At 39.6% G+C, this 21,829-nt stretch overlaps 1 protein-coding gene across 3 annotated transcripts in view; it reads right to left on the bottom strand.

The window, feature by feature from the left end:
- The window catches only part of ADIPOR2 (adiponectin receptor 2), an 84,338-nt gene that overhangs the window by 22,332 nt on the left and 40,177 nt on the right, over window positions 1-21,829 (bottom strand). For all 3 annotated transcript variants that reach the window (XM_036758676.1, XM_036758675.1, XM_036758674.1), the window contains exons 2-3: window positions 20,612-20,870; window positions 619-738 (exon numbers count right to left, since the gene is read on the bottom strand). In XM_036758676.1, coding sequence (XP_036614571.1) covers window positions 619-738; window positions 20,612-20,785 — 294 coding nt within the window. In that variant the 5' untranslated portion in view covers window positions 20,786-20,870. The remainder of the gene's footprint in view (window positions 1-618; window positions 739-20,611; window positions 20,871-21,829) is intronic.

Here is a 21,829-nt window from a genome sequence, read left to right as displayed (position 1 = left end):
TGATCATATTTTGTCTAGTTTTAGTTATGAAGAGATATTCTCCAAAAGAATATCTGAGGAAGAATCAAAAGAATAAAGGAAACAAAAAAGTTTTTGAGCCAAGAATCTTGAAGAAAATAGTAATTAGGTTACTTTGGAAGTGATGACTTCTGCTAGTAAGTGAACTGAACACACCAGCTGGGCATAAAAATAGAAGGAAAATTCTGTTCAAACAATAGCAGGAGTTCTAGAAAGAGGAGAAAAATTGCTTCCATACCCACGTCCTCTGACAGAATAGACTCTAAAGAGGTCCTTGCTTGGCCATTTTAAAGCTCTTTGAGTTCAGACATTACCAACCACCACCAAAACGTTTAGTTTTATTTCACCTGCATGCTCAGTAGGACATAGGGACATATAATGGAAAACTTTATTTCCCAGTCAAAACAACTTTGATCCAACCTTTAATAAAGCTGCCAGAGGCAAATGCATATACTGTACTCTGAAATGGCTTGGTAAATTTCCCCAATCTATAAAAGCCAAAACTTACCACTGAGGAAAATAAATATAAAAGTTGAGGTATTTATTAATTCTTGGTTTAAAACATCAAAAATCAGAGATAGCAAGAAACTTCAATCTTACCTTACAGACAAATTCCTCCATTCTTTCCATAGCATGGTGAGCTTGTAAGAGGGGGGACATACCCATAAACCCCTCATCTTCCTGAGATGGTCCATTATTGCACTCATGCTCCTCAGACTTCTGCAAAGCAATCAGAAAAATGCCCCATGCAGTTTATTCAGTCAGTAAAAAAGACTGGGAACAAAATTATAACAGAAAAATCAATAAATTATCCTTATAGGTTAATAACAGATTTCTACTATGCTCAAAACAAGGTTACAGACAAGTCCTAACCCAAAAGAAAAATGAAGTAAATTTATAAGCTTGTAGTTTAAAAGAATGTATGGTTTGCCATAATATAAGCAAATGTTGTTCTAACAGAAAATCCCTAGAGTATATATTACGGAATAACGGCAATGGGAGTATACAAGTTCATAGACAAATAACTATCCACTGTGAATCTACAATATAGGGAATTTATAGAAAGAATATAAATTTCCTTTAGTAGCTGCTCCTCATATTATTACCAAACTCAGGGTGTTCCTGTAAGGATATAAATGAGGGTTAAGTAACAAAGTATGGTGTTAGAGAGTGGGCTTCTATAATTCCTTAGCTCTTGCCAAGAACATTTGTAGGTACTAGAACCAAACCTCAATAGATTGTTCTGCCAACGTTATGCTAATGTTATCAATGAACCTAGATCATGATAACCTTATCAACAGAGAAATAATGTGATGACAGTTCTGTAGAACTGCTGTATTGAATAAGGTCTGGAAAATAGTTTTATTATGAATGAATTATTTTTAGGTAACTATGAAAAAGAGTACTCTTGCTGCTTTCTCTCTGTCGTCTCTCACAAACTACCTTTATGCATATACTCTGGATGTTCCTACTTTCCTCTTTTCAATAAACTCCATCATTTCAAAGACTGTCTCCACACAATTTATTTCAAACAATCAATCAATAGACATTTATTAAATGCCTACCATGTGCCAAGCAGCGTGCTAACCACTGGGCATATAAAAGGTGCAAAAGACAGTCCCTTCCCTCAAAGAGCTCACAATCTAATATGGGGGAGAGAGTTACAAAACAAATATGTACAAACAAGCCATATACAGGATAATTAACACAGGAAATATAAATACAGGAAATAATTAACAGAGAGAAAGTAATAGAAGAGGGATTAGGAAAGGCTTCCTGTTGAAGATGGAATCAGCTGGGACTTGAAGGAAGTCAAGAGGCAGAGATGAAGGAAAGAGGGGATGCCAGGCATAGGAGACAAGACAGAAAATGTCCGGAGCTGAGAGACAGAGTGACTTGTTCTTGGAACTCTAAGGAGACCGGTATCACTGGATCAAAGACTACATGGCAGAGAGCAAGGTGCAAAAAGACTAGAAAGGTGAGGAGGATGGTACAAAGTTATGAGAGGCCTTGTTTTTTGTTGCTGCTAATTTTAAAAAATAATTTTATTTCATTAAATATTTCCCAATTACATTTTTAAACATTCTTTTTAAAAAAAAAATTTAAGTTCCAAATCCTCTCCCTCCTTCCCGAAGCCCACCCCTACCCCTTGGAAAGGCAAGCAATAACACTGATCATACATGCAAAGTCATGCAAAACATAGGTAGGTAGGTAGGAAGGAAGGAAGGAAGGAAGGAAGGAAGGAAGGAAGGAAAACTGTGCTTGACTCAGAATTCATCAGTTCTCTCTCGAGAGGGGGACAGCATATTTTCATCAGGGGTCTTTTGGAACTGTCTTGAACTATTGTCTTGATCAGAGTAGCAAAACCTTTCACAGTTGTTCATTGTACAATATTGCTATTTTTGTGTACAAAGTCCTCCTGGTTCTGCTCACTTCACTTTACATCTGTTCATATAAAGTCTTCTAGGTTTTTCTGAAACCATCCTGCTCGTGATTTCTTATAGCACTATAGTATCTCATCACAATCATATACCACAACTTGTTGGGCATTCCTTCAATTTCTAATTCTTCACCAAAACAAAAAGAGCTACTATAAATATTTTTGTTCAAGTCCTTTTTCTTTTCTTTTTTCTCTTTGGGACACAGACCTAGTTGTGGTATTGCTGGGTCAAAGGGTATGTACAGTTTTATAACCCTTTAAGCATAGTTCCAAACTGTTCTCCAGAATGGATGGATCAGTTCACAACTCCACCAACAACATATTAGAGTCCTTAATTTTTCCACAACCCCTCAAGCATTTGTCATTTTCCTTTTCTGTCCGTCATGTTAGCCAATCTCATAAATGTAAAGTGGTATCTGAGAGTTGCTTTAATTTGCATTTCTCTAATCAATAGTGATTTAGAGCATTTTTCTGATATGACTGATAGCTCTGGTTTCTTCTGAAAGCTGCATTTTTTTTAACCTTTTATCAGTTGCTGGATCAAATGGAATACACAGTTTTATAGCCCAGTTTTATGAAAGGCTTTGAAGGCCAAACAGAAGATTTTGTATTTGATCCTGGAGGTGATAAGGAGCCACTGGAAAAAAAAAAGTCAGACATATATCAGGAAATCATTTTGGCAGCTGAACAGAAGACGGATTCGAGTGGGGAGACTTGAGGCAGGCAGCCCCACTAAATAAGCCAGGGGTGCGGAACCTGCAGCCTTGAGGCCATATGTGGCCAAGTTTTACAGAACAAATCCTTGTATTAAGGGGATTTGTTCTATGGAGTTTGGATTCAGTTAAAGGGCTACACTTGAGGACCTAGACAGGTACATGTGGCCTTGAGGCCACAGGCTCCCTACCTCTGAAAATAAGCTATTCCAATAGTCCAGGTGTGGGTGATGAGAGATTACAACAGAGAGATGGCAGTGTCAGGAGAGAAGGGGCATATTTGAGAGACGTTGCAAGGAGAAATTGACAAGCCTTGTCAATACGCTGGATATGTGGGGTGAGAGAGTGAGGAGTCAAGGATAACTCCTAGGTTACCCAACTGAAGGGCTAGAAGGATAGTGGTGCCCTCAACAGTCATAAGGATATATAGAAGGAAAGAGGTTTTAGAGGTAAAGGCAATGAGTTCAATTTAGACATGTAGAGTTTAAAATGTCTATGGATAGATGTGTGAAAGGCAGTTGGAGAGAACGGCAGCAAAGACATATGGGCTGGATAGGTAGATTTGAGAACTGTCAGCATAGAGAAGAAGTTAATTAAATCCATGGGAGCTGATGAGATCACCAAGTGAAGTAGTTTTCAAGGATGAGTTGATGCAGAATGAAGTGAGCAGAACAACTTACAGAACCATACTGTAAAGGAAAAAAAAAAACAACCTGTGGAAGACTAGGAAATTTGATCCATGCAATGGCCAGCCATGAGTTGAGAACTCTTAATGAAGCATGCAGAAGCCTACAAGCTTTCTAGGTAGAAACAACGCAAAGGAGAAAGCAAGAACTACCAGATGGGGCCTAAAACTAGCAAGAACTGAGTCCTGAACTTTTGGAGCAATGAGGACAGAACCAGTAGACATTACACTGGTGCAGTGTACAGAGATACAGGGATACAGGGATACAGGGATAGGGAATACAAGCTCACCCTAGGCTTTTTAAAGAGGCCTGAAGCCAACATCCCAACAGTCCACAACAGAGCCCCAGCTGGAGGCAAATCCAAAACAATACCTAAAATTATAGCAAGAAAAAGTGCCCCAACAGCTGGGAACCTGGGGCACCTAGGTGGTAGAAAGGATAGTGTGCTGGGTCTGGAGTTGGGGAGACTCTCCTTCCTGAAACAGACACTCGCTAGCTGTGTGAGCCTGGGCAAGTCACTTAATCCTGTTTGCCTCAATTTCCTCATCTGTAAAATGAGCTAGAGAAGGAAGTGGCAAACTACTTCAGTATCTTTGCCAAGAAAACTTTCTGGGATCATGAAGAGTCAGACACAACTGAAATGACTAAACCAAAAAAAAAATAAATAAACCTGGAAACCACCCCACAAGAGAGTTGAAACTCATGGACAACTTCACTCAGTTTCTCATCAGCCCCCATGGATTTAATTACCATCTGTATGCTGATAATCCTCAAATCCACCTATTTGGCCTAAACTGTTGACCTGCAGTCTCATATCCTTTGCTCCTACACATGTGATGCTGAATGAAAATAGAAAAAAAAAATCATGCAACCAATCTAACCAATCACTACACATTTACATTACACACCCTCAAGTGGACCCCCACTGCTGCCAGCCAATTATGTAATAGTTCTCTTATCAACTCACTATTCTAGTCTCTAGGGTGGCTCTTCCAAACCTTGTCATCCCTCTTCAAACCTCCCACAACTTGCCTCTTCCACTACTCTTCAGCTGAGAACCTTGCCTTCTCATGTTTTACAGAAAAAACTTGAGATCATTCATCTTGAGTTCCCTCTTCTTCCCCTTTCATTTCATATCACTCAGAAGCCTTCTGCCACTACCTCCTCCACTTTCACTCCACCTGACATAAAGAAGAGGCCTTACTCCTTAACAAGGTTAACCCCTTAATCTGCACAAGCAAACCTATTCCCTTTCATCTCCCTCAACAGATTGTTGCCTCTGTCATCCTCATTCTCTCGCTTATTTTCAGTCTCTCCCTGTCTACTGGATCCTTTCATACTGCCCATAAACACGTCCATGTCTCCTCTACCCCGAAAAAAATTATCACTTGATCTTTCTGTCCTCACTATCATCCTATATTTCTTCTGTCTTTTGCAGCTAAACTCCTTAAGAAGCCATCTGCAATAAATGTCTCCATTTCCTCTCTTTTTGACCCCTTACAGACTGGTTTCTGACCTCATCATTCCACCAGAAGCCTCTCTCCAAGATGTCGCAATTGCCAAATCCAATGGCCTTTTCTTAATCCTCATTCTTCTTCACCTCTCGGTAGCCTCTGATCACCCTCTTCTCTTGATACTCTCTTCTCTTTAGGTCTTCAGAACATTATGCTCTCTTGGCTCTCCTCCTACCTATCAAATTACTCTTTCTCTCTTTTGCAGGATCTTCATCCAGGTCTTACCATCTAACCTTAGGTGTCCCACAAGATTCTGTCCTGGGCCCTCTTCTCTTCTCCCTCTATACTACTGGGTGATCTCTTCAGCTCCCCTGGATCTATCTCTCACTCCCCCACATGATAACCAATCTCTTGATAAGGCCTATAGATTTCACTTGTGTAACATTTCCCAAAAACGCACCCTTCTCTCCTCTGATATTGCTACTACTCTGGTGCAGACGCTCACAAACTCAGGATTAGACAACTGCAATAGCCTGCCTCAAGTCTCTACCCATTCCAATCCATCTTCTATTCAGTTGCCAAAGTGATTTTCCTAAAGCTCACATCTGACCATGTCACCTCACTACTTAATAAACTACAGTGTCTTCCTATCACCTCCAGGATCAAATACAAAATCTAGCCTCCCCACCCCCACCCCCAACCTCCACCCACCTTTACAGAGTGAATATTTACACTTCAGAAATCAGCAAATCAGGGCTTAATTTATTGTTTTGTCAATTCTGAAGATGATGGGTAAAATATTAATAATGTAGATTAAACTTAAAAACAGTCCCTGACCTTCTGAAGTAGCTTACATTATGAGGGGCGAAATTATATATAAATGCAGAATAGATGAAAATTAACCGCAGAGTGAAAAACTTTAATATACTTCACATTTTATATAAACACACACACACACACACACACACACACACACACATATATCTCATTAAAATGTAAGTTCCTTAAGGACAAGGGCTATTTTTTTCTTTTTCTTTGAATCCCAAAGTGTCTGAGCACATAATTAGCGCTTAAAATAGGCTTTCTGATTGTAGACTGACTGTAAATGATTACTCAGTTACACAGCTAGTAAGTATAAGAGGCAGACTCTTACTACCCTGAAAACCAAAAGCATCAAGGTGACATGACATAGTTGATGGAGTACTAGATTTGGGGTAAGATATTTTACTATTTTTTGACTCTGGGAAAAGTCACTTAATCCAAACCTCACTAGAAGTCAAAAAAATGTTACAAAAGGGGACATTTTATAACATATAGTTCACAAATCTGTATGATTCTAGAGATGCATCAATCTATTAAAACCATGTCGAAAAATCATTTATTGGAAACCAAGGGATATATTTAGATTCTAGGCTATACCTTTCTATTTAAAAAACGTGTGTGTGTGTCTGTTGTACACAAATGTTATATATATGTATACACACACACACACACACACAAATTTTTTTTCCCTCCCCACTGTCCCACCAAGTAAGTGAGAAACAGTGAGGAAAAAATGCAGTTCAGCAATCAATCAAGTCCAACAATATAGTCAGGGATCCTCCATAGCCACAGTTCCCCTACCTTTGCAAAGAAGGCAAAGAGGTATATTTTCATATTTCTTTTTCAATTAGGCTACAACTTTCTAAAAATAATAAATCAGTAAAGTGGCAGTTGCTGACTTATAATCATCCAACCAGAAAACCCTACAGAACGATTTATAAATTTATAAATTCTTCTACCTGGGGGAACTGACATTGGAGGCTATTGTAGGATAGGATGTTAGTGGAATTAGGGTAGCTCAAACTTAATCCTCACACTTTTACACCATCAACTTGGGCTATTGTAAGCCACAACTCTGGAGCAAATCTGGGGATGTCTGGGTTGACTTTGCCCAAGGTGAACTGATCTGGGACTCGGGTATGGTGGGGGCCCTTTGGGTAAGGAAGATAGAAAAACAGTTGTAGGACTTTAGCAGGAAGCATTTCTAAGACCCCTGAGAACTTCTATACTGACTATTATTATCTATTTTTCCCACCCTGTGGTCAGCTCTCATTTGGGGGTTGTCAGATACATATTTTATTAAAGGAATTGTTTACAGCTTCTTAGTGATCCATTCTACCAGACATGAACTACAACCACAGCAGGAGCAGACTCCAAGATAGGTCAAACACATCCATTGGTGGTAACCCTGACAAACGCCACTCAGTTTGAAATTATTCATGTCACTTTGTCAGAGAACCAATTAAATAGCTAAGTTAACAGGCCTTCTCTTTTAAAAACAAGAATAATGTTAGGAGAGGTAAGGGATTATCAGTCCTGGTATAAATCTGCTTAATTACCTTTTCTCTTAGGATCCTGAAATCTGGCCTAAGGGAATGAGAACTATAAATGGAAGGGACATGGGACAAGGGAGATCTGACTTGTCCTACTCTGGGTCCCTCAATCCTAAAATACAGGAACACTATAATGGGTCACTGGGGACAATATGAAGACATGAGGCAGAGATCATGAGATCTCCCCAAAATCCCTCCAAATACCTGTGAAAAATGACTCTAAACAATAGAGCAGCAGAACCCAAAAAATGACAGTGAAACAAATTTCCAGCCAAAGACAACCTGGAAGGTCAACAGGAAAGGTCTGCTGCATCAGTCTGAGAGAAGAATGCAGTCCAGGGTGGTACGAGCCAACCCAGTCCAGCCCCCAGAGTGGGCCACAGCAGGCCTCAGGGGACTGAATCACTGGCAGCTGTAGCTGTATCCAGACTTCTCAACCCACAAATGCCAAAGACAACTTAGAAGGTCACTAGGAAAGTTCTGTCAGATTTGGGTGAGAGAGGAGCAAGGTCCATCCCCAGTCCCAAGGCAGTGGCGGCTGTTTCTGGCTCCCAGCCCACAGATGGTAGGGGGCATCTAGTGGCTGATTAGAAGGGGATTGCAGGGATCTCTTTGCTTGTGCTAAGGCAAGATTCTCTTGCTTTGCCTGTGCTTCCATCTGGGCTACAATCCTGGGTGGCAGTCCTGGAGCGAGGAGGAGCGCCGGCGGGGGCAGAGCTTGTGGCAGGGTAGAGGGGGACTCCTCCTCACAGTTACAAGGCAGAAAAGAGTGCTTGTGGTCACTCAAAGACCAGAGCAGACCAGGAAAGGAGTAAAAACCACGCATACACAGGGCACAGGGTGAGTTGAATATGAAGGGATAACATCTAAAAAATAAAATTAAGAGGTGAGAGAGGAATGTACTGAGAGAAGGAGAAAGGGAGAGGTAGAATGGGCTAAAATATCTCAGATAAAAGAGGCAAGAAAAGCTTTTACAATTGAGGGGAAGAGGTAAGAGAGAATGAGTGAACCCTACTCTCATTGGATTTGGCTTAAGGAGGGAATAACATACACAATCAATTGGGAATGAAAATCTATCTTACCCTACAGGAAAATGGGGGGAAGAGGATAAGTGAGGAGGGCTGACAGAAGAGAGGGCAAATGGGGGGGGGGGGGCAGGTAATCAGAAGCAAACACTTTTGAGGAAGGACAGGGTCAAAGGAAAGAATAGAATAAATTGTGGGTGGGATAGGATGGAGGGGAAATATAGTTAGTCTTTCACAACATGCCTGTTATGGAAGTGTTTTGCATAACTACACATGTATAACTTATATCGAATTGCTTGCCATCTCAATGAGGGTGGATAGGGAGGGAGAAAGGGACAGAATGTGGAACTCAAAGTTTTAGAAACAAATGTTAAAAATTGTGGGGTGGGGGGAGGGGAGAGATGAGAAAATTTGGAACTTGAAATCCTGTGGAAGTGAATGTTGAAAACGAAAAAAAAAAAAAAAGGAAAAAGAAAGAAAATATGTTCTAAATTCCAAATAACTAATTTAAAAATCAACTTTGAAAACACAAGTGCCTTTTAAGTTGGCAGCTGCCTGTACTGTATTTATCCAGTGTAATTAATCAGTATGAGATACTTTATATCACAAAACCAACAGTCCCAACATTATCACCAGTCAAGGTTACTTAAGGCAGTGAGACAAAGATCAAAAAAAGTAGCTACTTCAGCCATCAGTGTGCAAGGTGGATTGAAAGAGGGGAAGGACTGATGGCAGGGATAACAGTAAGGAGACTGTTAGAGCAGTCCCAGCATGAGGAGATATGGGCTAAAGCTAGGGTAAGGTTGGTTTGGAAAAATAAGGAAGAGGTATGAGAGAGATGAGGCATAAGGAACTTATATCACTTCATACACTGAATGATACAACAGTACTAAACTACTGGCTATTCCTCACATTTCTAACTTCATTCCAAGTTTTTATGCCTTTTCAACGGCTGTCCCTCATGCCTGGAATGTTTTCAAGCTTCAACTAACATGCCACCAGAAGTTCTTCCTGGTTTTTCTCACTCCCATCCTAAATCCAAGTTTCCCTTCTAAGGTTAACCTCCATCTGCTGTGCGAATGTACAATATATAATTTTGCCTCCCCTGGTATAATGTAAGTTACTTCAGGGCAGAGGCTGCTTTTGCTTTAAAATCTTTGTATCCCCAGCATCAAGCATATAGTAAACATTTAATAAATTCTTGCTGACTGAAAACTGACAGCCAATAACTGGCAAAATCAGAACTTGGACTCTGGTACTTAGACCACAAAATCAGTGTTTTTTCCACTAAAGTACAAGGCAGGGATGACTAATGATACGTAATTATTATAAATTATATAGCAAAGGTTCAGACAGAGGACATAATTAATTCAGAGTCCAGCCTCACTTAGCAATCATTTCATCGATGTACTATATGTTTCAGGCAAGGTCAAGGCAAAAATGGACTACTTAAGTTCCCACCTATAAGTGTCCCATCTCTGTACCTTGCTGTTTCCTTTCCTATTCTTGGACTGTTCTTCCCCAGCCCACCTCCATTACTACCTGTTAAAATCCTACTAATCAATCCTTCAAAGACTTGGATCAAATACAAAAACTCAATAAATGCCTGTTGACTGATTAAGTCTTCTTCATGAAAAGTAGCATAAATAGAAAGAACGCTGGATTTGCAATCAGAGAACTTAGCTTCAAATTTTAGCTCTGCCACTTATATTAATGAGTGACATTAGACAAGTCACAACCTCTTGGTTTCCTCATCTATAAAATTAACAGGTTAGAATAGAGGACTTTTTGGATCTAAGTGTAACTGTGTAATCCTGAACAAGTCACATAACCTGTCTGCCTCAGTTTTCTCAACTGTAAAATGGAGATAATAATAGCACCTACTGCCAGTGAGAATCAAATGAGGTATTTGTAAAGCACATAGAATAGTGCCCGGCACAGAGTAAGCCCTTAATAAACATTTGTTCCATTCTCTTCCTCAAATACCTTGTGCTAATTTTGTAAATACTTTTTGCACAACTTTTCTTCCCCTGACCCCAGCATCCCAATGGAATCTAAGCTGCTTGGGGGCAGGGACTGTTTCATTTTTGTCTTTGTATTTTCAACACCTAATACAGGACCTGTCATTTATTAATCACTCAATTAAAAAGCATTTATTATGTGCTTACTACATGCCAGGTGCCGTGCTAAGCATTGGGGAAACAAATACAGAGAAACAGACAGTCCCTACACTCAAGAAGTCCATATTGTATGGGGAAGACAAACTATAAAGAGAAGCTATAATACAAAGGAGGAGGGGTAGCTGCCCAGGACAAAGTCATTTGTAGAGGATTAGAAGTCTAGAAAGTGAACAAGGACTGAGTGAGGATCTGACTGTGGAGCCCTTCCTGAAATAGTAGCATAATACCTGGAAAGGCTTTATGTATAAGAACCGGATTTTGAAGGAAACAGGGATTCTAAGAATAGGAGGTAAAGAAGGAATGATAAGTGAGATAGACAGTGGTGGTTGTCCTTCATGCTCAAAGAGGACCAAATGACATCAATTATGTCGAGGTCAAGGTACTCTGACTGATCACACCAACAAGAGCTTGGAAGGCTCTACCACAGATCAGACACAAATAGTCCATATGAACACTTGGAGAGATGTCTCTAAATTTGTACATCCAGTGTTTCTTTTCAACTGCTGCAATTCCACTTTGCTCATAGAGTATAACCCCTTCTTTGATGCAGATACACCATGCTGGGTAGTCCTGTGCCAGTGTCTCCCCTATGTCTCACAATCAATTCCAAAGTTCTTCAAAGAGATCTTGAGAGTGTCCTTGAATCACTTCTTCTAACCCCCATGTGAGCACCTGCCTTGTGAGTTCTCCATAAAAGTCTTTTAGACAAATGTACATCTAACATTCGAACAACATAGCCAGACCATTGGAGTTGCACTCCCTAAAGTAGAATTTGAATGCCTGGTGGTTCAGCTCAAGAAAAGACCTCTGTGTCTGGTACCTTACCTTGCCAGGTAATCTTCAGAATCTTCCTGGGATAATTCAAATGGAAGCTGTTCAGTTTCTTGGCATGATGCCAGTATACTGTCTAGGTTTCACAGGCATATGACGATGAGGTCAGTACAATGACTCTGTAGGCCTTTAGTATGAAAGACAGTCTAATACCTCTTCTCTTCCATACTTTCCTTCAGAGCCTCCCAACACTCAGCTAGCTCTGGAAATGTGTGCATCAACCTCCTCATCTATGTGTACATCTCTGCAAAGTATACTGCCAAAGAAAGTGGAATTATCCATAGCATTCAAAATCTCTCAATTTGCTGTAACTGATGATTCCATGTATGGATAGTGTGATGATGGCTTCTGGAAAACCTGTTTTCTTGGTGTTGTCAGGCCAAAATTAACACAAGCATTAGAGAATCGATCTATACTCTGTTGCATCTCAGCCTCAGAAGCTACATTGAACGCATAGTCATTTGCAAACAAAAGTCATGCACCAACTCTCCCTCTACTTTGGTCTCGGCTTGTAGCCTCTTCAGGTTAAATAATTTACCATCAGTGTGGTAGCTGACCTTGATGCCATTTTCATCCTTGTTGAAGGCATGTGACAATACTGCTGAAAACATGCTAAAAAATATGGAAGCAAGCTCATAGCCCTGCTTTACTCCACTAGTGACTGGCAAAGCTGAAAAGCATTGTCCATTATCCAGAACCTATGTAAGCAGGTCATCATAGGATTAGCATACAATACAGATGAACTTCTCTGGGCAACCAAATTTTGCCATGATTTTCCACAGACCGACCATTTCTCAACCCTTCCTGAAGACACACTGGCCCTCAGGTAAAGGACCAATTTTCAGATGAAGGATCAGCCTATAAAGGAGGATTCTGGCAAGAATCTTGCTGGCAGTGACTAAGAGAGACTCCTCCTGTGACTGTCCAGAACAACCGATTTCCTTTTCCCTTACAGAGATGAACAATGGAGGCATCTTTGAACTCCTAGGGAATAATCTCCTCTTGCCAACATGACCCAGAAGATTTTAGTCGGCTTTTGTATGAGCAGTGGACCCCCTGCCTTGTAAATCTCAGCTGGAATAGAATCAGCACATGGCACTTTGCCACACGAGAGAAGCCTAATGGCATTCAAAATCTCTTCTTCAGCTGTAAGTTCAGCTAAAGAGAGATTGACTTCAACCTGAATTAACAGTCAATGGCTTCAGCATTAGTTGATGACAATGTCAACACATCTCCCCAGGACCATGTCCTTATTACTAATCAATGTGGCTCCATCAGCACTGAAGTTGAGATGCACCATAGGTCTCTGGCCCATAAATAGCCTTCAGGACATCATAAAAGTGTTTTGGATTGTTACAATCAGCATAAAACTGAATTTCATTTGTCTTCTTAGTAAGCCAAGAATCCTGCACCTCTCTAAGCTTCATTTGCCCTTTACTTTTGATGGAGTTAATGCTGCCTTCTTAGAGGTGGATGAACTATCCTGCTGGTAAACCCCACGGTTTTTCATTTAGCAGCTTCTGAATTTTCATCAAACCCATCTCGATGGCTGTAAGTGTTCTGGCCCAAATGAGTAAATGTGTTGCTGTACAACAAATCTCTGAAATCTTCCCACTCCTTTTCTGCTCTACTGCTGCCAACCATGAGCTGGCTCAGCTTTCCTTCCAAGTTAGCAACAAACTCTTCATGCGAGGAGAAGTACTCTAATCTGTTAACATTAAGTCTTTTGGTAGTCATCTTGCCTTGAGGCCACTTTGCTTTTATTCAATAAGAATGTTTAGCTGGGAGAGGTTAAGTCTCTGACCATGATCTGTCCAGCCTGTCCAGATCTGTACCACACATCACCTTTATCACTCTCACATCCCATCTGTCTCTTCTTCTTACAATCACATCGTCTATTAAATGCCAATGTTTGCTTCTAGGGTGTATCCATGAAGTTTTGTTGTGTTTAGGTAAACAGAAAACAGTATGAGTGATGAGAACGCCATGAGATGCACAAGTCTTCAGTAGAAAGTGACCGTTGCTGTTGCTATTTCCAACTCCATTCCTCCCCAAGGGCTTCCTGCCATATTTGGTAGTCTGTGCCTACTCTTGCATTAAAGTCACCCAGAATTAAACTTGTCCTCTTTCAGCACATTAATGATGATAGACTCCAGGTTTTTTTAAGTTTTTTTTCTTTGACCTCAGGAGAAATGGTGGAAGCATACACATTGATGATGGTGGTACAGCTCTTTCTTGCAAGTAGCAATCATATTATCATGAGCCTCTCATTCACTCCTTATGAGAGGCATACAAGCTTAATGACTAAATTATTTTTGATTGCGAAACCTACACCAGCTTCATGGTGCTTCACTGTGGCCACTCCAGAAAAACATGTATCCGGCTCAAACTTCAGTAAGCTGGCTTTCAATTGCCAGCCTTGTTACACTCAGGGTTGCTATCTGGATACAATACCTGCTGAGTTCTCTTGCAACAAGAGCTGCTTGTCTCTCAGGTCTACCGAATTTTGTGCTCTCCATAAACATGCCCACAGAATAGCAGAATCATTTTTGCAAAAGTTTTTGTACTTTTTTTGTTTCTATTCTATTCTATCCCCATTTGCCATGGTAAGCAGACAAAGGTTGGGTTAGGTAAAGCAGACAATTTTTAGGGCATCTTTTCTAGCCCCTTCCTCATACCAGGAAGTGAGCAGTGAAGTCCTTACACAAGGCTGCTCAGACACTCAGGGGGTTGCTGAATCCCACTGCTGCTTCAGTCCAGTGAGAAAACAACCCTATGGCCTAGGCTTCCTGTGTGCAGGATTGTGACTACAGCTCCCAGTGTATCCATATCTGCTGCTTCATCACTTGTCCATCACCACAGGACTCTGAGGTAGATAAAAATGATATGGGTGATTTCTTTTGACTAGCACATGAATTGGATTTAAGTGAGGCAGAATTACACAAAGTGGTTGGCCTCATTCTCTTCCAAAATCACTGAAGTCCATGGCAAGACAACAGTCAAGACAACTGGTTGATGGCCCATGATGCAGTGGATCACCTTAGCATCTTCAGTGTCTAACCAAGCTCTACATGCTCCACAGCACCTGCTTCAGCCACCTTCATGTCCTGTTCCAAACTGTTCTCATGTGCCCATTCTGCTGGGGGAAGTCTTCCTGTATTTGGGGTAGACACCCTCCTAACTCACTGATGGGTCTGAGGCCTGTAAGTTACCCTCAATCTGGTTTAGCCCATCTGCCTAAATGGTTTATCTAGGGTATGGCTGCTGCACATGCTATAGTTCCTTGAAGCCACCGGTAAGAACTGGGTGAATCAGGTGGTCGCCAAAGAAGAACTGAAAAGGGCTCAGCAGCCCTCACACCAGAAGTACTAGTCTTCCCCATGCACCCCACTGGGACACCCATACACTGGAAAAGCCAGTACAAAGACAGAGAGACGGAAAAAAAAAATGTCATTTGTGAGGAACAGTGAGAAGACCAGTTTGGCTGGATGACAGAGATCAAGAAAGGGAAGTATATAGTAAGGTCCAAAAGGTGGGTTGGTGTCAAGTTGTGAAGGGCTTTAGTATATTTGGTCACAGAAGTAACAGGAAGCCACAGGGGAGTGATATGGTGAGAAGGGCTCTTTAGGGCAGCTGTATGGAGGATGGGTTAGAGATATTAAAGAACTAGAGACAGAGAGAACAGTTAGGACCCTATGGGAAAAGTCTAGCCAAAAGATGATGGCAGCCTGAACTAGGATAATGGTTGTCTAGTTCAGAGAAGGTAATCAAGGTGAAGAGACCTAACAAGTACTTGTTACTTGTCCACTTACAGTTGTGATTGATGATTATGTATTCTGTGTCTTTCCTACGCCTCTTTCCTACTAGAAACACAGATCCGTAAGCATTCAGGGACCCTGTCTTAATACATTCCTGAGCTCCTAGCACTGTGCTCCCCTGCACAGTATTTAATAAATGTTTCAAGCACTAGGCCCAAAGAGCTACAGAACTGTGCACACCTTTTGATACATCAATACCACTTCTAGGTCTGTACTGCGAAGAGATCAAAGAAAAATGGAAAGGAAAGATATGCACAAAAATATTTATAGCAGCTCTTTTTTGTGGTGGCAAAGAAACAGAAAGTGAAGAGATGCCCATCAATTGGAAAATAGCTGAATTAGTGTAGTACCAATTCAAATTTGAAGATCTTTCCCACTCATTAACAGGCCATGTGACCTGCTTACATCACAGGAAGCCTAAGTCACATGTGGTAGGAGGAGCTTACTGAGAGGAAAAGGAAGTTGTATCACAGGAAACGCTGAGAGAGAGCTGTTATGGCTGTTAATGGCCATAGTGATAGTTAGAGCTGAGGTAAAGAAAGTCGGCCTGTGATAGCTGAACAGACTGTGATAGTTGTACTGTGAGTTTGCTTTTGGGAAGACCCCATCAGGGGGTCAGAGAGGTTTTGGGATGGCAGGGCTCCATGTTGTGATATTGTGCTTTAAGTTCCTTACTGTTATGATAAAGTGGGAGCAGATTGCCTGGTTATCTGGTGTCCGAATAAATGTTTTACTTCTTCCACCTTCTATATGGAGAGTCTCTTATACTTTGCAATACAGAACTGCATAGGTATATTCACAATTATAGTTGATGATGTGTTTATTGCCTTACTGATACAATTAGTGATATATGATTGTGATGGAACTATTGTTCTATAAGAAATGATGAGCAGGGTGGTTTCAGAAAAACTTAGGAAGACTTATAAGAACTGATACAAATTGAAGAGAACCAGAACACTATACACAGTAACAACAATATTGTAATGATGATCAACTGTGAAAGACTTAGCTACTTTGATCAATACAATGATCCAAGACAATTCCAAAGGGCTCATAATTGAAAAATACTCCAGAGAGTGCAGACCAAAGCACAATGCTTTTCGCTTTCTTTATTTTTTTAACAACATGGCTAATTAATATGTCTTACATGAATTCACATCTATAAAGGATATCATATTGCTTGCCTTCTGAATAAGTTGTAGAAGGGCTCAAAGGAGGGAGAGCCTTTGGATTCAAAATTTTTAAAATGTAAAAAAATTTTGTTTAATAAATAAATGTTGTAAGTAAAAACTATGTAAACATGGGGATGCAATGCATTTCCTTTGCCTGGTGACAAGTAACCATCAATGAAATGTGTTATTACCTATTATAAGAAGTAGAAGTAGGCATTCCAAGCCCTTCCTCTGCCAACATCCCTTGGAAATCTACCTCTCCTCTGAAGTGCAATCAATCTAAATCTTCCTTCTTTTTCTAGTAGCTCAGCATCTCAGTATTCCTTTCTACATCAACCTCCTTCCTCTCATCCTCAGGACTTTTAATAGTAATGCTAATGATCCCTGGTCATCAACCTCTTCAAATCCTAGGTCTTCTATCTCTTTCTCAGCAATACATAAGGGAACTTGTATCTTAAATGCTATCATCATCAACAACCATTCCACCTCCATGAGCTTACAACTATGAAATTCCTTTCTCTCATTACAATATCCTACCCTCACATTTCTCCATCTCACTTCTAAGCCTAATCAAGATTACCTTGAATTATTTTGTATTTAATTAAACATATCCTCTCCTCAGGAGAATACTACTGTCCCCTGTGTTCCCTTGTAAGCTCTTTTGAGGAATAAGGACTTTCATTTTAGTCTTTATATCCCTCATGGCTAGCACAGCACCTAGTAGAAAGTAGCTATTTATTAAATAAATGTTTGTTAAACAAAATTATTTATCCTCACCTCTATTACTCAGGTTTTTCCCAGGTCATAACCCCTATACTAATTTCAGAATCATAAAGACTTAAAATTGGAAGGAACCTAAAAAATGATCTTGCCTAATCAATACTTAAAAAATAATCCTCCATTGCAACATATCCATAAGTGGTCAGTCAGACATTGCTTGAAGTTCTCTTGTGAACGGAATTCAGTAACTCTTGAGATAGCCAATTCAATCTTTTGATCATTCTACTTGTTTAGAATTTTTCCTAACCTCATTTTCTTTACAACTTCTACTCATTACACCAAGTTGTACCCTCTACATCAAATCTGAACAAGTCTAATCCCTTTTCCACATGAAAGCCCTTCAAATATTTAAAGACAGCTATCACATAAAAGATAATGTTAAGAAAATTTCCCCAAAAATGTGAAGGCAAAAAGTCAACATGCCTAGTAATGATTCTTTTTTGGAAATATTTTTAGATTCTGTGGACCTGATTCCCACTGGCCACTAATAAAACTGAAAAGACATGGTTAAATGCCCTGGTACTTTAGCTTCTATTTCTAAATTCTACAGAAACTAATGAAAGCGAACACAAGTTGGTCTCTTGGCTTAAAATCTGAGGATCAAGTGTGAATCTCCAATACTGTATCCAATACTCAAGAAAACTGACATAGTTTTACAAGACAGAACTATCTTGACAGGATAGGCATAAATCAAATCTTGTTTTAAATACAATGGACAATTATTTCATCTCAGTTCAGTAAACATGTTGAATTGAGCAGCACTCACAAAGAGGAATAATTTGATATAGTAGATAAAAGTTAGCCTTAAAGACTTGGGAGTTCAAGGCCCACTCTAATGTTGTGTCACCCTGTGTTACATAGTAATATAGCTTCTTACTGCTCTAAGCAACTCCCTAAAACTATAAGTTGCAGAGAGAGATGCCAACATGCTTAGGTAGAAGGAAGACTGTTCACCTAGATGTGCCCTATGCCAACAACAACAAAAAAAAAAAACAGTTCATTCCCTTTCCTTATCACATTACAGTTTAGCATGTGGAACAACAAAAATAAAACTTAGTCCCTACCTTAGAAGAACTTGTGATACAGGAAATATAAAACATATACACAAATAACTAAAATACTAATTACAATGAAATAAGCATTATAGAAAAGATTCAAGGATGGATACATTTCTGGCTAAGAGATTCCAGGGTTATCCTCAGTGCCTTATACATAAAATGAGGGTTAAGCTATATGATCTTTAATGTCCCTTCCAGCTGTAAAGTTTTCCATTTCACTGAGAAACAAACCAAGTACAGGTCTGGGAATAAGCACACCTTATTCCTCTTCTTCAATCTTCCCAGAAAATACAATTGTCAAAATAAATGTAAACCGCCCTTCTCTGAGCCTCCTTCAATTTGCCCATCTACAAAGTAAGGGCAGGGAACTCAAAGACCTCTGAGTTCTCTTCCAGTTCTGCATCTTCTAGTCTTCTATATTTAGGTTACAGTTGAGCTGAAATGGAAATACTCATAAAAATGCTTCCAAATGGCAAAAATTTTTCTCTGCCAGTTAACACAATTTCATTAAGAATAAAAGAATGGCATTTCCTTAATCTTCATCTCCTTACAGATCTCAGTATATCTGAACAAATTTCAGGGTTTCAAGAAAGCAAGCAAAATACATAAAGTATTTGAAATTAATGGGAGGTAAAACATCCACCCTTTATCATGCAGAATGATACTGTCAAGTACATGTACAAGAATGTACTTGTCAAGCACAAAGGACTCGTCAAAGAAAGTTATACTCACATATGTCTCTTTCCAAAGTGTCTCACAACTAACAATCTGCTCCCATATTTATATGGTCATCCTTCTAAGGGTGACCTTAACTTATATACCAGAATAGAAAGAAATACAGGCCCTATGTGTCTGCCAATCCTCCTCCAAAGATTAACTTCAAGACCTTATTTTGTCACACAGATAGTTAAGATATCCCATAACTTATGGTCCAGGGGAAAGAGTACCTGATGTGGAGTCAGAAGACCATAGTTCAAATTCTGGAATTGTTGATTACTACCTTTGTGACACAGAACAAATCACTTAACTCTCCGAAATCTCAGATTTTTTAATAACTATAAAATAAGGAGGTAAGAATAGATGCCCTCTAAGGTCTCTTCCAGCTCTAAATCTATGATTTATCTGTCTGCTGTGTACATTAAACAGACATCCCACTAACATGTTCTACTGAAGTGATACCAAGAACAAGACTGGGGCCTCAGTTTAGGCTTTCTTGGCTTGTTATAGTCTAACATGCCATAAGTCCTTTGAAATGCTTACACAAGTCCTAAAGGGGGAAAAGTCTTTAAAATCTTTTAGAAAAATTCTTTAAAAAAGAAAAGTCTTTAAATGCTAAGAAAGATGAAGTCTACTCTGTGATCAACAGTAACAGGCCAAAGAAATGGACAGTCACTCGGTGTGCTACATTTTCAGTGTACACTTTGTTTTTATAGTACCAGAGTGCATGAGCACACAAACAAAATGAAACACATAAACTTTCTACAAAATTAACTTCCTCCTCCTATTTGCAGTGGCTTGTCAAAAACTGCTCTTTCCCTTTGGCAGACAAAAGAGAATCTCACAAAGCAATTCTTTCTGTTTTCCAAATTGTTCTAACATCAAAATAGGCCCAGGAAACAAGTTTGATAGCTAGAACTATCCTCAACAGGCAGCATTTGTTCAAAAAGTCTGTATGAACATCATAACCAAAACATGGGCAAGAGAGGAAGGCTGGCTACCGGGAAAAAAATGTTATTATTACGGCCAACCAGCTTTACAATTGACATTCCAATTTGCCCTAGCTCATCATGATATGAGTTCAGATTCAATGTTCGACATTATGGACAACGTTGTGGTCACCATTTCCCCCTTTTATAAAGAGAAAAATGAAAAAGTCTTCAAAAAGGAAAAACTATAGAAGATACTATCATGTCTAAGCCAATTTATAAGATGCCAAAATGAAATCCTCTTGCCCTGAAAAACTGACAATTATTAATGGCTTGCTCTATACAAAGCGATGATCATTCCATCTAGGATCTCTTATGCCACTTTAATTGCAACCCTTCTGTGTCACCTACTTACTTTTTTGAAGTGGGAACAGGGAACAGATGCCACTAAAAGGGGCTCCATATCTTCTCCTTGGTGGCTGTCATTATGACCTTTTCCTGAAACATCAAATTGGTAACCTTTTCTGAGCCTTGTAACTGGCTCCGGAGCACAGTTGCACCCCGATACGAGATCTGCTGTTTCGTTCATGGGATACCAAGGTCTTGTTTGCAAAGATGTTTCTCCTTCTGTTCCCTCTTCTGGGAGGATGTTCTCTCAAAACAGTTGTGCAGCCCTTAAGGAAAAAAAATTAAATAAAATTTAGAAGTAAAAAACTGCTAAATGAAAACAAAAAAAGAGAAAGGAGAAAACGAAGGAAGAATTTGAGAAAACTGAAATAAAATGGGAGTTTAGCCATAGCAACAAGACAAACATGACAATGAAATCTTAGAATATTCTAGGGTAACTAAATTTTACAGTTATTTCCTAAATACTTGAGTATTGTGGTATAGTCAGAAAAGTGCTGGATTTGGAGTTAGGAAACCTAAATCAGAATTCCAATTTTAACTAAGCATTTGATACTACTAGTGACTTAACCTCCATAAATCTGTTTCTTCAGAGGAAAAGAGGATAAACATACTTGTGATAATTATATTGCCCCTACTAAATTCCTCCCAAAGCTTTCCTTTATAAAGCGCAGAAATTGGACTACCAATTCATTCCATTTCCCATCTGCAGCTCTGTCTAGTTTCAACTCTGTACAACAAGATGACCCTGGGCAGGGTAGCTCCAAGTGTCTCTTTTCCTCCCCAGCTTTCTAAGCTTCTTTTTATTTGCTGTCTTCTCCCATTAAATTGTAAGCTCCTTGAGGGCAGGGAATGTCTTTTTCATATTTGTTCCAGCACCTGGCACAGTGTACACAGTATATGATAGGCACCTAACAAATATTTATTGAATATATACAGAAATGGTAGCCAAGGAGGGTTGCTTTAATATTTTCCATATTATGGAGATGGTGAATGGGGCCATAGAAGAGTAAATATGACACACCCCATAAAATAAATGCTTGCTGAATGGCCTACTCATGGGACAGTAGTAAAAGAACTGGGGGGGGGGGAGGAAATGACACCCATTTTTGGAGGAATGGCTAAACAAATTGTGGTACAGTAATTAACTTTCAAAGTGGTATTCTTTGCCCATCAACTGGGGAATGTCTGAACAAGCTATGGTATATGATTGTGATAGAACACAATT

The sequence above is a fragment of the Trichosurus vulpecula genome, chromosome 5, assembly GCF_011100635.1.
Source record: "Trichosurus vulpecula isolate mTriVul1 chromosome 5, mTriVul1.pri, whole genome shotgun sequence".
NCBI lineage: Eukaryota > Metazoa > Chordata > Mammalia > Diprotodontia > Phalangeridae > Trichosurus > Trichosurus vulpecula.
This window is presented reverse-complemented; position numbering and strand designations above follow the sequence as displayed.